This window comes from Oncorhynchus nerka, unplaced genomic scaffold (genome assembly GCF_034236695.1).
Source record: "Oncorhynchus nerka isolate Pitt River unplaced genomic scaffold, Oner_Uvic_2.0 unplaced_scaffold_946, whole genome shotgun sequence".
NCBI classification, from domain to species: domain Eukaryota; kingdom Metazoa; phylum Chordata; class Actinopteri; order Salmoniformes; family Salmonidae; genus Oncorhynchus; species Oncorhynchus nerka.
In genome coordinates this window covers 45,531-60,317 of record NW_027040364.1, presented here as the reverse complement: position 1 = coordinate 60,317, position 14,787 = coordinate 45,531, and the positions used below count along the sequence as shown (strand labels likewise).

At 47.4% G+C, this 14,787-nt stretch overlaps 1 protein-coding gene across 4 annotated transcripts in view; it reads left to right on the top strand.

The window, feature by feature from the left end:
* disc1 (DISC1 scaffold protein) overlaps positions 1–14,787 on the top strand; it is a 161,961-nt gene that overhangs the window by 109,242 nt on the left and 37,932 nt on the right. For 2 of the 4 annotated variants that reach the window (XR_010463561.1, XM_065016618.1), the window contains exons 9-11: positions 4,308–4,496; positions 6,232–6,292; positions 9,173–9,398. Coding sequence is in view for 3 of the 4 variants with exons in the window: in XM_065016618.1 (XP_064872690.1) it covers positions 4,308–4,496; positions 6,232–6,292; positions 9,173–9,398 (476 nt within the window). In the remaining variant the exon portion in view is untranslated. Of the gene's footprint in view, positions 1–4,307; positions 4,497–6,231; positions 6,293–9,172; positions 9,399–14,787 lie in introns of those variants that run through there. The other 2 variants (XM_065016619.1, XM_065016620.1) reach the window with 2 other exon arrangements.

The following is a 14,787-nucleotide window of genomic DNA, read 5'->3' as shown; positions in this document are numbered from 1 at the left end:
CCCGGAGCCCTACCTATGTTAATCACTATTATTGCACACAGTCCATGCAACTTATTATTTGACTTTAAGCACATGTTTGCTCCTGAACTTATTTAGTCTTGGCATAACAAAAGGGTTGAATACTTATTGACTCAAGGTACTTAAGCTATTAATTTGTAAAAATGTGTAAAAACATATTTACAGTTTGACCTCATGGGATATTGTGTATGGATGTGGGTACACAGACCAACTGCAGCCCCTCATGAAGCGTTCAGATTGTTGTGGCCCCCACCCCTTCAAAGTTTCCCATCCGTGGTATACAGTATCATACACTACCATCCCCTCTAACAGATACACTTACTATCAAGGCACAAGGCGAGACCCAAATGCAGATACAGGAGGCAGATGGTTGGAGTCTTACAATGTTTATTAATCCAAAGGGGTAGGCAAGAGAATGGTTGTGGACAGACATAAAGGTGAAAACCAGATCAGAGTCCAGGAGGTACAGAGTGGCAGACAGGCTCGTGGTCAAGGCAGGCAGAATGGTCAGTCAGGCGGGTTCAAAGTCCAGAAACAAGCAAGGGTCAAAACTAGGAGGACTAGACAAAGGAGAATGCAAAAAGCAGGAGGGCGGGAAAAATGCTGGTTGACTTGGAAACATACAAGACGAACTGGCACAGAGAGACAGGAAACACAGGGATAAATACACTGGGGAAAAAGTGACACCTGGAGGGGGTGGAGACAATCACAAGGCTGATACCCCATGGAGCTCTCGAAAGGGGAGAGTCCCGTGGCAGAACTGGGAAGAGTGTTGCGGGCATTCTCCCCCCAGACCAGTTGACGGCTCCAGGTAGTGGGGTCAGTTGAGACCAGGCACTTTAAGGTGGTCTCCAGGTCTTGGTTGGCTAGCTCCGACTGACCGTTAGTTTGGGGATGGATGATAGGCTGGCCGATGACCCAATAAGGGTGCAGAATGCCTACCAGAACTGAGAGGAGAACTGAAGACCCCGATCGGAGACCATGTCTACCGGGAGTCCGTGGATCCGGAAGACATGCTGCACCATAAGCTGGGCCGTCTCCTTAGCAGAAGGTCGTTTGGGAAGAGGGATGAAATGGGCGGCCTTGGAGAACCGGTCGACTACTGTTAGAATGACAGTGTTGCCATCAGACGGCCGAGTGACAAACTCCAGAGATGTGTATGAGACCAGGGACGATAAGGAACCGGCTGCAGGAGGCCAGAAGGAGTCTTGTTTTGAGCACACAGTGCATGCAGTGGCGAAGGTAGAGACGTCAGGGACCATAAGGAACCGGCTGCAGGAGGCCAGAAGGTGTCTTGTTTTGAGCACACAGTGCATGCAGTGACGAAGGTAGAGACGTCAGGGACCATAAGGAACCGGCTTCAGGAGGCCAGAAGGAGTCTTGTTTTGAGCACACAGTGCATGCAGTGACGAAGGTAGAGACGTCAGGGACCATAAGGAACCGGCTGCAGGAGGCCAGAAGGAGTCTTGTTTTGAGCACACAGTGCATGCAGTGACGAAGGTAGAGACGTCAGGGACCATAAGGAACCGGCTGCAGGAGGCCAGAAGGAGTCTTGCCATGGAGTCTTGTTTTGAGCACACAGTGCATGCAGTGACGAAGGTAGAGACGTCAGGGACCATTGTTGGCCACCAGAAACGTTGTCCAAGGAAGGCTAGTGTACAACAGGACCCTGGATAACAGGTCAGCCCGGACTGGGTTAGGGACAAACAGCTGGTTAGCCGGGCCCCCATTCAGGTCCAGGCTGGGAGCGTTACGCCTCACGAACCAGGTTCTCAATACCCCAATCCACAGTGGCAGCAAGGCTTTAGGTAGGGAAAATGGTTTTCAGAAGTCGAGGGTGTGGCAGAGGAACTGTATAGGTGGGAGAGAGCATCAGGCTTCACATTTTAGACACAGGACGGTAGGAAATGGTAAAGTTGAATCTGGTAAACAGGAGGGCCCACCAGGCCTGCCTTGAGTTGAGGCGCTTGGCTGAATGGAGTTTTTATGGTCGTTCCAGACCAGGAATGGCTATTCTGCTCCTTCCAGCCAGTCCCGCCACTCCTCCAATGCCATCTTAACCGCCAGGAGGTCTCAGTTGCCAACATCATAGTTCCTCTCAGCAGGATTGAGACGATGGGACAGGAAGGCACAGGGATGAAGCTTCTGGTCCTGGGCAGATCGCTGGGACAGGAAGGCACAGGGATGAAGCTTCTGGTCCTGGGCAGATCGCTGGGACAGGATGGCCCCCACTCCAACATTCGAAGCATCCACTTCCACCACAAATTGATCCGAGGGGTCCGCATGGATGAGGATGGGTGCTGTTGTGAACCGATGCTTTAGGTCAACTAAGGCTTTGTCGACATATCCCAGAAAGGTAATAGAAGAGTGGTGGAACTCACACTTCTTTGCTTTCACAAACAGTTGGTTCTCCAGGAGGCTCTGAATGACCTTTCTGACATGAAGAACATGTTCTTACGCAGACTGTGAAAAAAACAGGATGTTGTCCAGGTAGACAAACACAAACCGGTTTATCATGTCCCAAAGCACATCATTGACCAAAGCCTGGAAGACAGCATGGGCGTTGGTGAGTCCAAATGGCATGACTTGGTACTCATAATGTCCACTGGCTGTGTTGAAGGCTGTCTTCCACTCATCCCCCTCGCGTATCCGAACCAGGTGGCATTCCGAAGGTCCAACTTGGAAAACATGGTGGCCCCCTGGAGAGGTTCATACGATTTTTGACAGTGATATTGTTTAATCCCCAGTAGTCAATGCACAGGCACAGGGTCTTGTACTTCTTCTCCACAAAGAAAAACCCTGAACCGGCAGGAGATGCAGACGGACTGACGGCCCCAGTGGCCAGAGACTCCTCTATGTACAATGTTTATTAATCCAATGGGTTAGGAAAGAGAGTGGTCGTGGACAGGCAAAAAGGTTCAAACCAGATCAGAGTCCAGGAGGTACAGATCGGCAGACAGGCTCGTGGTCAAGGCAGGCAGAATGGCCAGGTAGGCGGGTACAAAGTCCAGAAACAGGCAAGGGTCAAAATGGGGAGGACTAGAAAAAGGAGAATGCAAAAAGCAGGAGAACGGGAAAACCACTGGTTGACTTGGAAACATACAAGACAAACTGGCACAGAGAGACAGGAAACACAGGGATAAATACACTGGGGAAAATCAGCGACACCTGGAGGGGGTGGAGACAATAACAAGGACAGGTGAAACAGATCAGGGCGTGACACTTCCTTACCATACAGTACCATCCCCTCTAACAGATACACTCACTTCTTTATCTACATCACATCCACACGGGACTCAAGACAGCAATGCGCTCCCTCCATTTCTTCCTGTCCTTGGCAATACAGATACACCACCATTATCAACCAATCCACATTGACGTTGCCTATTAAGGACTTGATGAGCCATAGCTAATGTGGCTAACGCTGACAATACAGCTGCTGTGTCGTGTTGTGTTGTGTTGTGTTGTTGTAGTGTTGTGTTGTGTTGTTGTAGTGTGTCGTGTGTAGTGTGTCGTGTTGTAGTGTGTTGTTGTGTTGTAGTGTGTCGTGTTGTAGTGTTGTCGTGTTGTAGTGTGTCGTGTGTCATGTTGTAGTGTGTTGTTGTGTTGTAGTGTTGTAGTGTGTCGTGTTGTAGTGTTGTCGTGTTGTAGTGTGTCGTGTGTCATGTTGTAGTGTGTTGTTGTGTTGTAGTGTGTCATGTCGTGTTGTAGTGTGTCGTGTTGTCGTGTTGTAGTGTGTCATGTCGTGTTGTAGTGTGTCGTGTTGTCGTGTTGTAGTGTGTCATGTCGTGTTGTAGTGTGTCGTGTTGTAGTGTGTCGTGTTGTCGTGTTGTAGTGTGTCATGTCGTGTTGTAGTGTGTCGTGTTGTCGTGTTGTAGTGTGTCATGTCGTGTTGTAGTGTGTCATGTCGTGTTGTAGTGTGTCGTGTTGTCGTGTTGTAGTGTGTCATGTCGTGTTGTAGTGTGTCATGTCGTGTTGTAGTGTGTCGTGTTGTCGTGTTGTAGTGTGTCATGTCGTGTTGTAGTGTGTCGTGTTGTCGTGTTGTAGTGTGTCGTGTTGTAGTGTGTCGTGTTGTAGTGTGTCGTGTTGTAGTGTGTCGTGTCATGTTGTGTTCTTGTTGTGCTGTGTTACATGTCAGGATGTAAAGAAGATGCAATTTGCAGCTAGTGACTTCAGCATTATGCTGAGCTGAAGGTTGAGATGAGAGCTGTGTTGTTATGTTGTAGGTAGTGACATCAGCATTATGCTGAGCCGAAGGCAGAGATGAGAGCTGTGTTGTTATGTTGTAGGTAATGCCTTCAGCAGTGCTAAGGAGCTGAAGGCAGAGATGAGAGCTGTCTACGGAGAAAGAGACAGGCTGGAGCTGCTAGTGAAGAGACTCCACAGCCTGAGTTTTGGTAACAGCCAGGATCTGGCCAAGATGAAGACCCAACAACAACAGCTGAAACTGGAGCTGGAGGCCAGACAGGCCCAGCATGGTGAGTAGATGAGGCCAGGAGGGTGGTGGTTGGTGGGGTAGAACCCAGCGGAGCCTCTCTGGGATGGGGGACGAGTTTGGATGTGCATGATGGTCTTTCAGGTAACAGGGTCATCTACCTGTTCTCCTGTTCCCCACACATGTAGTTGACATTGTGTTTCCGAATGACTAGAGTAGATAGGGGACAGAGAGGAGAGGACTGAGGGCAGAGTAGATAGGGGACAGAGAGAGGAGAGGACTGAGGGCAGAGTAGATAGGGGACAGAGAGGAGAGGACTGAGGACAGAGTAGATAGGGGACACAGAGAGGAGAGGACTGAGGGCAGAGTAGATAGGAGACAGAGAGAGGAGAGGACTGAGGGCAGAGTAGATAGGGGACAGAGAGGAGAGGACTGAGGGCAGAGTAGATAGGGGACAGAGAGGAGAGGACTGAGGGCAGAGTAGATAGGGGACAGAGAGAGGAGAGGACTGAGGGCAGAGTAGATAGGGGACAGAGAGAGGAGAGGACTGAGGGCAGAGTAGATAGTGGACAGAGAGAGGAGAGGACTGAGGGCAGAGTAGATAGGGGACAGAGAGAGGAGAGGACTGAGGGCAGAGTAGATAGGGGACAGAGAGAGGAGAGGACTGAGGGCAGAGTAGATAGGGGACAGAGAGAGGAGAGGACTGAGGGCAGAGTAGATAGGGGACAGAGAGAGGAGAGGACTGAGGGCAGAGTAGATAGGGGACAGAGAGAGGAGAGGACTGAGGGCAGAGTAGATAGGGGACAGAGAGAGGAGAGGACTGAGGGCAGAGTAGATAGGGGACACAGAGAGGAGAGGACTGAGGGCAGAGTAGATAGGGGACACAGAGAGGAGAGGACTGAGGGCAGAGTAGATAGGGGACAGAGAGAGGAGATGACTGAGGGCAGAGTAGATAGGGGACACAGAGAGGAGAGGACTGAGGGCAGAGTAGATGGGGGACTGAGGGCAGAGTAGATGGGGGACAGAGAGAGGAGAGGACTGAGGGCAGAGTAGATAGGGGACAGAGAGAGGAGATGACTGAGGGCAGAGTAGATAGGGGACAGAGAGAGGAGAGGACTGAGGGCAGAGTAGATAGGGGACAGAGAGAGGAGAGGACTGAGGGCAGAGTAGATAGGGGACACAGAGAGGAGAGGACTGAGGGCAGAGTAGATAGGGGACACAGAGAGGAGAGGACTGAGGGCAGAGTAGATAGGGGACAGAGAGAGGAGAGGACTGAGGGCAGAGTAGATAGGGGACAGAGAGAGGAGAGGACTGAGGGCAGAGTAGATAGGGGACAGAGAGAGGAGAGGACTGAGGGCAGAGTAGATAGGGGACAGAGAGAGGAGAGGACTGAGGGCAGAGTAGATAGGGGACAGAGAGAGGAGAGGACTGAGGGCAGAGTAGATAGGAGACAGAGCGAGGAGAGGACTGATGGCAGAGTAGATAGGGGACAGAGAGAGGAGAGGACTGAGGGCAGAGTAGATAGGGGACAGAGAGAGGAGAGGACTGAGGGCAGAGTAGATAGGGGACAGAGAGAGGAGAGGACTGAGGGCAGAGTAGATTGGGGACAGAGAGAGGAGAGGACTGAGGGCAGAGTAGATTGGGGACAGAGAGAGGAGAGGACTGAGGACAGAGTAGATAGGGGACAGAGAGGGGAAGACTTAGGGCAGAGATATTGTAATTCTATAGATATGTTATAAACTGTTAATAACTCTGTTTCTGTCTTTTCTCCAAAAAAGAACTGACTCTGAAAGAGAATGTTGTCAAGTACATCGAGTTACTGGAAGACAGACTGCACAGGTGAGCTTTTTTTTTCTCTCTCTCTGTCTTTCTCTCTGTCTCTCTCTCTGTCTTTCTCTCTGTCTTTCTCTCTGTCTTTCTCTCTGTCTCTTTCTGTCTCTGTCTCTCAATTTTGATCCATTCAATTCAAGGGGCTTTATTGTCATGGGACACATGTGTTAACATTGCCAAGCAAGTGAGGTAGATACTATTCAAAAGTGAAATAAACAATTACACTCACAGAAGTTTCAAAAGAGTAAAGACATTACAAATGTCATATAATGTCTATATTCAGTGTTGTAACGATGTACAAAAGGGAAAATAAAAAAAGCATAAATATGGGTTGTATTTACAATGGTGTTTGTTCTTCACTGGTTGCCCTTTTCTCATGGCAGCAGGTCACACATCTTGCTGCTGTGATGGCACACTGTGGAATTTCACCCAGTAGGTTTGTTTTCTAATTCTTTGTGGATCTGTGTAATCTGAGGGAAACATGTGTCTCTAATAAGAGTCAAACATTGGACAGGAGGTTAGGAAGTGCAGCTCAGTTTCCACCACATTTTGTGGGCAGTATGCCTTGAGAGCCATGTCTGCCTACGGTGGCCTTTCTCAATAGCAAGGCGATGCTCAATCAGTCTGTACATAGTCAAAGCTTTCCTTAAGTTTGGGTCAGTCACAGTGGTCAGGTATTCTGCAACTGTGTACTCTCTGTTTAGGGCCAAAGAGCATTCTAGTTTGCTCTGGAAAAAAACCCCGCTAAATATCAAAATCCAGAAAAGAGCCATTAAATTCTACAACAATGCAGTAATAACCAACGAGTAATCTAACCTAACAATTCCAAAACTACTACCTTACACACACAAGTGTAAAGGGATAAAGAATATGTACATAAAGATGTATGAATGAGTGATGGTACAGAACGGCATAGGCAAGATGCAGTAAATGGTATCGAGTACAGTATATACATATGAGATGAGTAATGTAGGGTATGTAAAAAATTATATTAAGTAGCATTATTTAAAGTGCTTAGTGATATATTTTGACATCAATTTCCATTATTAACGTAGCTGGAGTTGAGTCAGTGTGTTGGCAGCCTGGCTCTCGAGAGAAGGCAGGCTATGTGCACACTGCCCTCAAAATGAGGTGAAATCTGAGCTGTACTTCCTAACCTCCTGACAAATGTTTGACCATATTAGAGACACATATCTCTCTCAGATTGCACAGACAAATATTAATAAAAATGTGAAAACAAATCCAATTTTTATAAACCCCAATATACGCTAATGTTCAAAGGTTTGGAGTCCTTGTTTTTAAAAGACAAGCACATTTTTTTGTCCATTAAAATAACATCAAGTTGATCAGAAATACAGTGTAGACACTGTTAATGTTGTAAATGACTATTGTAGCTGGAAACAGCAGATTTTTTTAATGGAATATCTACGTAGTTGTACAGAGGCCCATTATTAGCAACCATCACTCCTGTGTTCCAATGGCACGTTGTGTTAGGTAATCCAAGTTAATCATTTTAAAAGGCTAATTGATCATTAGAAAATCCTTTTGCAATTATGTTAGAACAGCTGAAAACTGTTGTCCTGATTAAATAAGCAATAAAACTGTCCTTCTTTAGATTAGTTGAGTATCTGGAGCATCAGCATTTGTGGGTTCGATTACAGGCTCAAAATGGCCAGAAACAAATAACTTTCTTCTGAAACTCATCAGTCTATTCTTGTTCTGATAAATGAAGGCTAGTCCATGCGAGAAATTGCCAAGAAACTGAAGATCTCGTACAATGCTGTGCACTACTCCCTTCACAGAACAGGGCAAACTGTCTCTAATCAGAATAGAAAGATGAGTGGGAGGCCCCGGTGCACAACTGAGCAAGAGGACAAGTACATTAGAGTGTCTAGTTTGTAGCTGGAAACTGGCAGCTTCATTAAATAGTACCCGCAAACACCAGTCTCAACAGTGAAGAGGCGACTCCGGGATGCCATCTTAATCTTTTCTTTTTATTGGCCAGTCTGAGATATGGCTTTTTCTTTGCAACTCTGCCTAGAAGGCCAACATCCCGGAGTCTCCTCTTCACTGTTGACGTTGAGACTGGTGTTTTGGTGGAAATTTCTAAGTCACCCCAAACTTTTGAATGGTAGTGTAACTCTCATGTTTACTGGGTGAAATACCATAGTGTTCCATCACAGCAGTAAGATGTGTGCCCTGTTGGGAAGGGAAGGGAAGAACAAACAAATACAACATATATTTATTTATTTTCCCTTTTGTACTTTTAACTATTTGACTGTATAAAGACATAATATGACATTTGAAATGTCTTTATTCTCTTGGAACTTTTGTGAGTGTAATGTTTATTGTTAATTTTTAAAGTTTATTTAACTTTTGTTTATTATTTAATTCACTTGCCAATAAAACTCCTTAAATTAAAATTGGATTGACAGAGAGTGAGAGCGACAGAGACAGGGAGAGAGAGACACAGAGAGAGAGAGAGAGACATAGAGAGACGGACACAGAGAGAGAGAGACAGAGGGAGAGAGAGAGAGAGACAGAGACAGGGAGAGAGAGACACAGAGAGAGGGAGAGAGAGAGCCATAGAGAGACGGACACAGAGAGAGAGAGAGACACAGAGAGAGAGAGAGACACAGAGAGAGAGAGACACAGAGAGAGAGAGACACAGAGAGAGAGAGAGAGACATAGAGAGATCAATAGAGAGAGAGAGAGACAGAGATACGCACACATAGAGAGAGAGAGAGACAGAGACAGAGAGACAGAGACAGGGAGAGAGAGACACAGAGAGAGAGAGAGAGAGAGAGAGAGAGAGAGAGAGAGAGAGAGAGAGAGAGAGAGAGAGAGATGATGTCTGTGTATATGATGATGGCTTGTCTCTCTCTGTAGTTGTGGCTGTCCCCCTCTGCAGCATATCTGGGAGGCTGATCTAGAAGCCTGTCACCTCCTCCTCCGAGGCATCCAGCTGCGTGGTGCAGACCCTGCCACAGTGGTACTACCCAACCCCCAACCAGCCACTAAACAAGAAGCAGATCTGCAGGAATGTGCCATGTTGACGGCTCTGGGGGGGCGCTGGTGCCCCGAGGCCAACCTACAGAACTCAGAGTTCACCAAGGTAACTAACACAGCAACATGTTCCATTTGTAGTACACTACTTCTGCCCAGAGCCCTATGGGGAATAAGGTAACATTTGTAGTGCACTTCGTCTGCCCAGAGCCCTATGGGGAATAGTGTGCCATTTGTAGTGCACCTCTGAGACTATCACAGTGCATGTGCATTTATACGGAGACTTGATTACACACAGGTGGATTGTATTTATCATCATTAGTCATTTAGGTCAACATTGGATCATTCAGAGATCCTCACTGAACTTCTGGAGAGAGTTTGCTGCACTGAAAGTAAAGGGGCTGAATAATTTTGCACGCCCAATTTTTCAGTTTTTGATTTGTTAAAAAAGTTTGAAATATCCAATAAATGTCGTTCCACTTCATGATTGTGTCCCACTTGTTGTTGATTCTTCACAAAAAAATACAGTTTTATATCTTTATGTTTGAAGCCTGAAATGTGGCAAAAGGTTGCAAAGTTCAAGGGGGCCGAATACTTTCGCAAGGCACTGAATATGTCAGGTAGCCTGTATTTATCCAGGAATAAATATATATCAGGTAGCCTGTATTTATCCAGGAATAAATATATATCAGGTAGCCTCTATTTATCCAGGAATAAATATATATCAGGTAGCCTCTATTTATCCAGGAATAAATATATATCATGTAGCTTCTATTTATCCAGGAATAAATATATATCATGGAGCCTGTATTTATCCAGGAAGGGCAGATTATGTTAGCATCTGGTCTGGACACCTGACTTTAAATCAAGCGCTGTTTAGCCTACAGGTTTCCAGTGGTGTAGTAGTCAGTGAGGTGAGGTGGGCTGTTCTGCTGGCTTCACTGCAGGGGTGGCCACCTCTCTAGTGGGTTGTTCTCTGTCACACGCCATCCTTCCTCACCCTCTCCTCCGTCCCCCTCACCCTCTCCTCCAGCAGTCTGATTTAATTTTTTAATTTTTAATTTCACCTTTATTTAACCAGGTAGGCTAGTTGAGAACAAGTTCTCATTTGCAACTGCGACCTGGCCAAGATAAAGCATAGCAGTGTGAACAGACAACACAGAGTTACACATGGAGTAAACAATTAACAAGTCAATAACACAGTAGAAAAAAAGGGGGAGTCTATATACAATGTGTGCAAAAGGCATGAGGACGTAGGCGAATAATTACAATTTTGCAGATTAACACTGGAGTGATACATGATCAGATGGTCATGTACAGGTAGAGATATTGGTGTGCAAAAGAGCAGAAAAGTAAATAAATAAAAACAGTATGGGGATGAGGTAGGTGAAAATAGGTGGGCTATTTACCAATAGACTATGTACAGCTGCAGCGATCGGTTAGCTGCTCAGATAGCTGATGTTTGAAGTTGGTGAGGGAGATAAAAGTCTCCAACTTCAGCGATTTTTGCAATTCGTTCCAGTCACAGGCAGCAGAGAACTGGAACGAAAGGCGGCCAAATGAGGTATTGGCTTTAGGGATGATCAGTGAGATACACCTGCTGGAGCGCGTGCTACGGATGGGTGTTGCCATCGTGACCAGTGAACTGAGATAAGGCGGAGCTTTACCTAGCATGGACTTGTAGATGAGCTGGAGCCAGTGGGTCTGGCGACGAATATGTAGCGAGGGCCAGCCGACTAGAGCATACAAGTCGCAGTGGTGGGTGGTATAAGGTGCTTTGGTGACAAAACGGATGGCACTATGATAGACTGCATCCAGTTTGCTGAGTAGAGTGTTGGAAGCAATTTTGTAGATGACATCGCCGAAGTCGAGGATTGGTAGGATAGTCAGTTTTACTAGGGTAAGTGGCGGCGTGAGTGAAGGAGGCTTTGTTGCGGAATAGAAAGCCGACTCTTGATTTGATTTTCGATTGGAGATGTTTGATATGAGTCTGGAAGGAGAGTTTACAGTCTAGCCAGACACCTAGGTACTTATAGATGTCCACATATTCAAGGTCGGAACCATCCAGGGTGGTGATGCTGGTCAGGCGTGCGGGTGCAGGCAGCAAACTGTTGAAAAGCATGCATTTGGTTTTACTAGCGTTTAAGAGCAGTTGGAGGCCACGGAAGGAGTGTTGTATGGCATTGAAGCTCGTTTGGAGGTTAGATAGCACAGTGTCCAATGACGGGCCGAAAGTATATAGAATGGTGTCGTCTGCGTAGAGGTGGATCAGGGAATCACCCGCAGCAAGAGCAACATCATTGATATATACAGAGAAAAGAGTCGGCCCGAGAATTGAACCCTGTGGCACCCCCATAGAGACTGCCAGAGGACCGGACAGCATGCCCTCCGATTTGACACACTGAACTCTGTCTGCAAAGTAATTGGTGAACCAGGCAAGGCAGTCATCCGAGAAACCGAGGCTATTGAGTCTGCCGATAAGAATATGGTGATTGACAGAGTCGAAAGCCTTGGCGAGGTCGATGAAGACGGCTGCACAGTACTGTCTTTTATCGATGGCGGTTATGATATGTATATATATGGTTTAGTACCTTGAGCGTGGCTGAGGTGCACCCGTGACCGGCTCGGAAACCAGATTGCACAGCGGAGAAGGTACAGTGGGATTCGAGATGGTCAGTGACCTGTTTGTTGACTTGGCTTTCGAAGACCTTAGATAGGCAGGGCAGGATGGATATAGGTCTGTAACAGTTTGGGTCCAGGGTGTCTCCCCCTTTGAAGAGGGGGATGACTGCGGTGGCTTTCCAATCCTTGGGGATCTCAGATGATATGAAAGAGAGTTTGAACAGGCTGGTAATAGGGGTTGCGACAATGGCGGCGGATAGTTTCAGAAATAGAGGGTCCAGATTGTCAAGCCCAGCTGATTTGTACGGGTCCAGGTTTTGCAGCTCTTTCAGAACATCTGCTATCTGGATTTGGGTAAAGGAGAACCTGGAGAGGCTTGGGCGAGTAGCTGCGGGGGGCGGAGCTGTTGGCCGAGGTTGGAGTAGCCAGGCGGAAGGCATGGCCAGCCGTTGAGAAATGCTTGTTGAAGTTTTCGATAATCATGGATTTATCGGTGGTGACCGTGTTACCTAGCCTCAGTGCAGTGGGCAGCTGGGAGGAGGTGCTCTTGTTCTCCATGGACTTCACAGTGTCCCAGAACTTTTTGGAGTTGGAGCTACAAACTTCTGCCTGAAGAAGCTGGCCTTAGCTTTCCTGACTGACTGCGTGTATTGGTTCCTGACTTCCCTGAACAGTTGCATATCGCGGGGACTATTCGATGCTATTGCAGTCTGCCACAGGATGTTTTTGTGCTGGTCGAGGGCAGTCAGGTCTGGAGTGAACCAAGGGCTATATCTGTTCTTAGTTCTGCATTTTTTGAATGGAGCATGCTTATCTAAAATGGTGAGGAAGTTACTTTTAAAGAATGACCAGGCATCCTCAACTGACGGGATGAGGTCAATGTCCTTCCAGGATACCCGGGCCAGGTCGATTAGAAAGGCCTGCTCACAGAAGTGTTTTAGGGAGCGTTTGACAGTGATGAGGGGTGGTCGTTTGACTGCGGCTCCGTAGCGTATACAGGCAATGAGGCAGTGATCGCTGAGATCCTGGTTGAAGACAGCGGAGGTGTATTTGGAGGGCCAGTTGGTCAGGATGACGTCTATGAGGGTGCCCTTGTTTACAGAGTTAGGGTTGTACCTGGTGGGTTCCTTGATGATTTGTGTGAGATTGAGGGCATCTAGCTTAGATTGTAGGACTGCTGGGGTGTTAAGTATATCCCAGTTTAGGTCACCTAACAGAACAAACTCTGAAGCTAGATGGGGGGCGATCAATTCACAAATGGTGTCCAGGGCACAGCTGGGGGCTGAGGGGGGTCGGTAGCAGGCGGCAACAGTGAGAGACTTATTTCTGGAGAGAGTAATTTTCAAAATTAGTAGTTCGAACTGTTTGGGTATGGACCTGGAAAGTATGACATTACTTTGCAGGCTATCTCTGCAGTAGACTGCAACTCCTCCCCCTTTGGCGGTTCTATCTTGACGGAAGATGTTATAGTTGGGTATGGAAATCTCAGAATTTTTGGTGGCCTTCCTGAGCCAGGATTCAGACACGGCAAGGACATCAGGGTTGCAGAGTGTGCTAAAGCAGTGAGTAAAACAAACTTAGGGAGGAGGCTTCTGATGTTGACATGCATGAAACCAAGGCTTTTTCGATCACAGAAGTCAACAAATGAGGGTGCCTGGGGACATGCAGGGCCTGGGTTTACCTCCACATCACCCGCGGAACAGAGGAGGAGTAGTATGAGGGTGAGGCTAAAGGCTATCAAAACTGGTCGCCTAGAGCGTTGGGGACAGAGAATAAGAGGAGCAGGTTTCTGGGCATGGTAGAATATATTCAGGGCATAATGCGCAGACAGGGGTATGGTAGGGTGCGGGTACAGCGGAGGTAAGCCCAGGCACTGGGTGATGATGAGAGAGGTTGTATCTCTGGACATGCTGGTTGTAATGGGTGAGGTCACCGCATGTGTGGGAGGTGGGACAAAGGAGGTATCAGGGGTATGAAGAGTGGAACTAGGGGCTCCATTGTAAACTAAAACAATGATAACTAACCTGAACAACAGTATACCAGGCATATTGACATTTGAGAGAGACATACAGCGACGCATACAGTAATCACAGGTGTTGAATTGGGAGAGCTAGCTAAAACAGTAGCTAAAACAGTAGGTGAGACAACAACAGCTAATCAGCTAGCACAACAACAGCAGGTAAAATGGCGTTGACTAGGCAGGGAGGGTCGGATTAACTACACACAGAGCCTGAGTGCGGCCGACAGATAAAACATAAACAAGCAGAATGGAGTACCGTGATTAAATGGACAGTCCAGCATGCATCAGCTATGTAGCCAAGTGATCAGTGTCCAGGGGGGCAGCGGTGGATGGGGCAGGGAAGCTGGACTGGCGAGTGTTATCCAGGTTTAAAAAACTGTCTGGCTGTACAAAAGGTAAAAGCCGCTAGCAGTGGCTAACAATGACTAAATAGCTTGTAGCTAGTTAGCTGGTTAGCTTCTGGAGGTTCTTGAGTGTGTTCTAAAAATTTAAAATAATAGCGATTCCGAATCACATTGGGTGAGGCAGGTTACCGGAAGGTATAAACAAATTACGCGGCGATTCAGACGGTTAGCAGGCCTGTGCTAACAAGCTAACAGTTAGTAGGCCAGGGCTAAACAAGGTAGCAGTTAGCGGACCGGGGCTAAACAAGCTAGCAGTTAGCAGGCCGAATTAGCAAGCAAGGAGATAGCAAGGGCTAGAAAGTTAGCCTTTGGGGGACGTCGCGATGGGGCGAGTCTGTTTATTCCTCTTCATGCGGTGACATCGATAGACCGGTCGTGGGTCCGGATATTGTAGCCCAGGAGTATGCTTCGGTGGTAGCAACAGGAGCTCTGGCCGGGCTAGCTTCAAGCTA